This window comes from Musca autumnalis, unplaced genomic scaffold (genome assembly GCF_047663935.1).
Source record: "Musca autumnalis isolate F117 unplaced genomic scaffold, ASM4766393v1 scaffold_1, whole genome shotgun sequence".
Lineage (NCBI taxonomy): Eukaryota > Metazoa > Arthropoda > Insecta > Diptera > Muscidae > Musca > Musca autumnalis.
This window is the reverse complement of record NW_027411644.1, coordinates 196,705,021-196,711,489: the sequence shown is the minus strand read 5'-3', so window position 1 is coordinate 196,711,489 and position 6,469 is coordinate 196,705,021. Positions and strand designations below refer to the sequence as shown.

Here is a 6,469-nt window from a genome sequence, read left to right as displayed (position 1 = left end):
GTTTGAGAGAAAAATTCTTCGGAAGATTTACGGGCCAATCTGTGTTGACGGCGAATATCGGCGTCGTATGAACATCGAGCTGTATCAACTATACAATGACATCAATATAGTTGAACGAATCGAGATACAACGATTGCGATGGCTAGGCCATGTTATAAGAATGAGTGATGATGAACCCGCTAAAAAGGCGTATAAATACGGGCCGCATGGAGGTTCTCGCAGATCTGGAAGGCCAAAGCTTCGTTGGAGCGAACAAGTGAAACGAGATATCACAAAGCTACATATCCCAGATTGGGAAAATACAGCAGCAAACAGAGAGGATTGGAGATTTTTTCTTAGTTCGGCTTATGGAACAAATGTTCTGTAAAAGGCCAGCTAAGTAAGTAGTAAGAGAGAGGAGAGAGAGCACATATGTCTTTCTCTTCTATCACAGGCTACCAGACAAATTTCTGCAGGGAAAAAATGGCAGAACTGATTTTTCGACTTTTGTTTGACGATTATTTCACAATGAAGAAAAAAATGGACGAAAAGCAGAAGAAAAAGTCGAACGCTGACAAACCTAAATTAAAAACTGCCAAATAAAAGACGAAAATTGATTTTTCATGTTTCTTCTTGACATTTTTCCGTTCCTTTACTTTTCTGGTAAAAATGTTCATGAGAGATCAATTTTGATACTTTTCTCTTTTACCACTCTTACCATTAAAAAAGTAAAGGAACAAAGTTTTATAAGCAGTTGCTGTAGAGATCCCTACAGAAAAAAACAGTTGGTTGATCCCCACACATTTCTTCAAAAGATAAACAAGAGTGTATAGATTTCGAAGAATTTGTTATAAAATAAAGAAATACCAACTTAAGTTGCGAACATTTTTGCGGAAATTCACGAGACGGGAATTTTTAATGGAGTGGAGTTGGAGTCCATGTCGAAAGCTGAACTACCCAGCAAGAAGTTTGCATACGCGGATGCAGTTGAATCACTACAAGTGTACAGTACATTTGCCGTTGGAGTACATCTTTTCCTATGAATTCACTTATGAATTTTACAAGAGAGCGCGCAGCTAGGATGCACTCTATTTTGCTTCCACAGCACACAGCTAGGATGCATTCTGCTTTCGATCCAAATCACAGCTTTTGATGTGGTCGTTTGGGTTGAATTTTAAGGCACTCTTCGGATTGTGTTTCTAATCAATCTAAAGATGCAGTAAAAATGCAAGCCATTGCGAAATATCCCAGAATAAATAAAATGTATTTATGATTTGTGTAGAACAAGAATACAAAGAACTTTATTATATAAACATAAATTAAAAAAGTTTCCATTAAATTCAATCACAATTTGTTATACACATTTGAGTGTACTTCCTCCGTTCTCTATTTTATCCAAGCGCGGACTACATCGAAAGATGTTGTGAAATCATAACTCCAATTGCACAACTTCCAAAATTTTTTGCTGGGCACATGCAGAACGTCCAAAATTTTTCCTGGGATCCTACACTTGTACTGTACACACGTAGTGATTAAACTGCATCTACGGATGCAAGCTTTTTGCTGGGATTCGATTTCTTTAAAATCGATTACTAAATGTCTATTTTATCGCTGGTATTTTTTTCTATAAAAGTCGATTTTGTGCAGAAGTCGTCGGCTTACATACCCCTTGCTGATGTCTTGCATTTCGCATAAAAATAAAAAAATACAAATTCACAACAAAGAAGCACAAAAGCAATTTTTTTTCATCTTGCTGCAAATTATAAATTGTCAATCAGACTGACATATTTAGTGTAAACATTTAGAAAAGAGAGAGAAGACAGAAAAATGGAATTTTTGTTGTAAGTATTGCGTTTGAAATGCACTTCAGATTTTCTTCTGAAAAGAATTTGTGTTTTGTTGTCTCGGTTGTCTTGTCTGCGGGTGATGGTAGTAGTGGTAGTCATAGTTGGTTTCGAGATGGTTCCATTTGACAGAAAATTGATTTGGAATATCTTTCCCATGGAATACTACATATGTATATTTTCTTAGGGATAAGGGTATCAAGGATTGGAGGGGCCTAAACGACACTTGCTACCAATTCAAGAACCGGAAGCACCATAGGGAGGGGTGATACCTCCGGAGCTTTTTACGGCATATTTTATGTGCTAAGCTCGCATCGGATTGATTCACTGATCCATCATTCCCGAGATCCATACATCCCGAGATATGGGTCTCAGAAGTCGCGAAAATTCCCTTGTTAAAGGTCGGCTACTTGGAGAAAAAATTACAATTTAAGAGAAATGTTATTTTCCCGTGCCCGAAATTAGCACCTATTCATGGGTTGATGGGAGAGAGTCTTAAAACCCCGGCCGAAGGCCAGCTATTTAAAGAAAACTTGCGATATACGAAAATTTTAACTTACCTTAGCGCATAAACCTAACTTGCTCCATTTTACTATCTTATAATAATAATTGTTCCACAAACATCCCAGAAGGGACAAGGGAGACTTCTCTCATATCAATGAGTGCACCCCGATTCATATTAGTTCAATGATATACAATATATGGTCTTGTTCCTGAACTGCAAGAATCTACTAATTTTTACTATTTTTTCCGATAACATAAAGGAAAAAATGTTATTGTAGTAAAAAATAGTAGCTTATTGCATGTTCTGGAACAGAGCATTTATCAAGAAAATATATTCATACATCAAGTTTGCCAACAAAACACCCAAATATTTTTTGAATAAATTTGTTTGTTCCATTTTCGAGTTGATGCATGAAAGTAACATGAAATTTAGCTTTAGATGAAAGCTGTTAAAAGAAGAAATATTCTACACAAAATTTCACTGTAAGTCCCAGAACAAACTAGTTTCGTGATATTGTATGTGAAAATGCGGGGATAGTCTACGGATATTGTCCAGTGAATATACCTAACATACGAGTCCTAACATCCATGATTTTGGCATGGTCTTAAATACTATAATGATAACAGCTACTCCTGTCCTGACAAAATTGACTGAATTAACCCTTGAAATCGAAGTAACTAGCCCTATCCTAACTAAATTTGTTATGATCATTCATGATACACACATGTATGTCAGTTTCTAGGGTTAATTCAGTCAATTTTATCAGAGCAGGAGTAGCTGCCATCATTATAGTATTTAGACCATGTCAAAATCATGGATGTTAGGACTCGTATGTCAGATATATATTCACTGGACAATATCCATAGACTATTCCCGCATTTTCACATACAATATCAGGGACCTATGACTTATCCTGATGACGTTATTTTAGTTTATAGTACTAAAATACGTTATTTATCAAAGTCCGATCTGGGTTTTCAATATTTTATTCGGTGACTTATATTAAAATTTGATGGAAAATATAATTGTCTTTGGCGTCTTCTATCTAGAATGAAGTTTTGTGGGACAAAACTTAATAAATTCAGATAAAGTGCAACATTCACCCTAAAACGTGATTTTACTTTTGGCAGATTCTTGGCGTTTAGGACCGATTTAGAGTTTTGGTATATTCGGGGACCTATAGTAAAATTTTATGACAAATAACTTTGTAGAATATTTTGGTCTGATGCGATCACATTTTAAAGGAGTTTTTAAACGTTTTTAAAAAAAGGGACCAAAAAGACCCGTTTGGTGACTCGCATGAGGGTTATTTTTTTCATGAAATGATAACCCGCATTATTGTCAGTAATATTGCCAAAGGTACTTAATACCTAAAATGCAAGGATCCCAAGGAATCTGATGTCGAATATTTTAAAACCTGTAGAAGTGGGCGGAACTTGCCGCGCCTATTTAGGTTACTTCCCGACGTAAACTTTCAAAACACCGATACACGTGTCTTCTTCTTTTCGGTCCACTTTCATAATTTGTGCGGGGTTTCTTGTAATTTAAAAAAAAAAAATCTTGTTATACTGTGTAATCCATCCATTCAGTAGACGCCAATCTATCAATAACAAAAACAATTTTTTCGAATCAAAACAAAAATGTATAGTAAACTACAGAATCCATGTCATATTACGCATATATTATTATTAGAATAAACATACAAGCATTGAATGATTATGGTTTTTCTTTGTGGCATGTAATCTATTTGGAATTATTCTCAATCAAAACACGTGCAGCACAAATTTATTAGAACGTCATAATACAAGTTTTTTTAGATTAATTAGTTTCCAATTTAATTGATTAGATTGATATGATGTCAATTTGAAGTTAAGGTCATTTGAGAAAATACATATATGAACTCTTCTGTCCCTTATTATATTTTGAATGTGGTATAACTTCTTCCTATGGTTTCTGTGATAGGTCACCAGTCTCGGGCTATTTAAAGTTGTAATTGTGGGTTTAAAACCAAATCGCTGGTAGAGTTGTGTATTTTCATTGCAATTAGTTACATAGACCACGCCCAAAACAAATTCATCTGAACGAATAGAAAATTACATTTGAGTGGGAGAAAGAGGTCCAATTTTGGAAGAGAGACTCTAAATATGCCACTATAATTATAATATATATAATTTTTGCATTGCCCTTACAGCGGTTCCCGATCAAGCAAAACATTTAAACCCAAAAAGAATATACCAGAGGGAACACATCAATATGATCTCATGAAACATGCAGCCGCCACATTAGGATCCGGCAATTTACGAAATGCTGTAGCCCTGCCAGATGGTGAAGATTTAAATGAATGGGTGGCGGTGAATAGTAAGTGGAAACAAACATAAACATATTCCATAGTATTAATAAACTCCCTAATTTTTTCACTTACAGCTGTGGATTTCTTTAATCAAATCAATATGTTATACGGCACAATAACGGAATTTTGTACCGAAGAAAGTTGTGGCATTATGTCTGCGGGTCCAAAATATGAATATCACTGGGCCGATGGTTTTACAGTTAAGAAACCCATCAAATGTAGTGCACCCAAATATATTGACTATCTAATGACCTGGGTACAGGATCAATTAGATGATGAAACATTATTTCCCTCCAAAATTGGTATACCATTTCCAAAGAATTTCCTCAGTAATGCCAAAACCATATTGAAACGGTTATTCCGTGTCTATGCCCATATTTATCATCAGCATTTTTCGGAAGTGGTGACACTGGGAGAGGAAGCTCATCTGAATACATCCTTCAAACATTTTATATTCTTTGTACAAGAATTTAATTTAATTGATCGTCGAGAATTGGCACCTCTGCAGGAACTCATCGATAAGCTGACAGCCAAAGATGAACGGCAAATATAGGATTCATTGCAATTGGGATCGGCAGCAACATCCCATGGTATGGAGTTTTGAGTTTAATAATAAAAGAAAACTGCTTCTCTCTCTAACTATCTCTTAATTTATGTATGTTTTTTTATATATAAATTTTTTGTTCTCATAAATTTCGTATAATTTAATTTGCTCTCAATTTAAAAATAATTATGTATGTTTTATGTTATAAGTATTTGTATACATATACTCTTTTTTTAATATATACGAGTAAAAGAAAGCCACCGATGAGACACACACAAACCAGTATCCCAGAACACAAATTTTGTTCTTTGAATGACGAACAAACGAAGTAATATCGTTTATATTTTTTTCTACATTTTTTTTTTCAAAATTTCTCATCATTTATTACAACACAATTTGAATGCCACACAAGAGTAAACAAAACATATTCCTAAGTCAAGAACTACTTAATACAATCATTGGACTAATTTCATTGTATTATGCCTTATTTTTTTTAAATAATACTTAAAGTACACTGAATAAACTATTAGTTTTAATTACTTAGTTACTTTTTTGGTTTTTTTTATTTCTGTTTTAAATTTATTTTGGAAGAGCACAATTTTTTATTGGAAGAACATGATTTTGAAACACTAAAATAGACCAAGTTGACATTAGTTGTGAATACTATTCTTTTTTGTCTGTCGGAGTCCTTCATTGGGAGGTTCCCTTATAACATTGGGGGGGTTTCTCCCTGTTTCGCGCCATCATCCAACCCACCATAATAATGATGATTATGATGACTACATTATGCTATACCTAAACATTTACAGCCAAGAATGTACAATATTATTGGCCGACTTCCGTATTGTCAGTTGCTTTGTATTCGTGCATGAAACTAGTGGTTCTGATACTCGTACATGGGAAGAATTTTCGGCTCCTCATGTAGATAGATGGTCCGCATCAGGCGGCGTTTTGACAGATGTGAGTAATTCTAGCGTGTGCTAATTACGGGACTGATACTTTAAGTGATACAAAATAGAAGAGTATTCAGACCTGCCAGAACTCAATGATTTCTGTGGATCTTAACAAAAGGTGACGAAGATTCTTCCATGTAATTCATCACTCAAACAAAATCCAATTTTTCAATTGCCCAGGCAACCATCTTAACTAACTCCAGAAGCTTTGTGGTCACAATCAAGGACCACAACCCTAGACATGGATATTAAACCAAAACCAGATTGAGCACAAAACGACAAATAATTATATCA

At 34.7% G+C, this 6,469-nt stretch overlaps 1 protein-coding gene across 1 annotated transcript; it reads left to right on the top strand.

Moving 5' to 3' along the window:
- Nucleotides 1-1,614: 1,614 nt before the first annotated feature.
- mats (MOB kinase activator-like 1) lies at nt 1,615-5,769 on the top strand. Its single transcript, XM_073963944.1, has 3 exons — nt 1,615-1,820; nt 4,520-4,686; nt 4,753-5,769. Exons 1-3 carry the CDS (start codon nt 1,807-1,809, stop codon nt 5,229-5,231), a joined length of 660 nt encoding a protein of 219 aa, XP_073820045.1. The 5' UTR covers nt 1,615-1,806; the 3' UTR covers nt 5,232-5,769.
- The last annotated feature ends 700 nt before the right edge of the window (nt 5,770-6,469 follow it).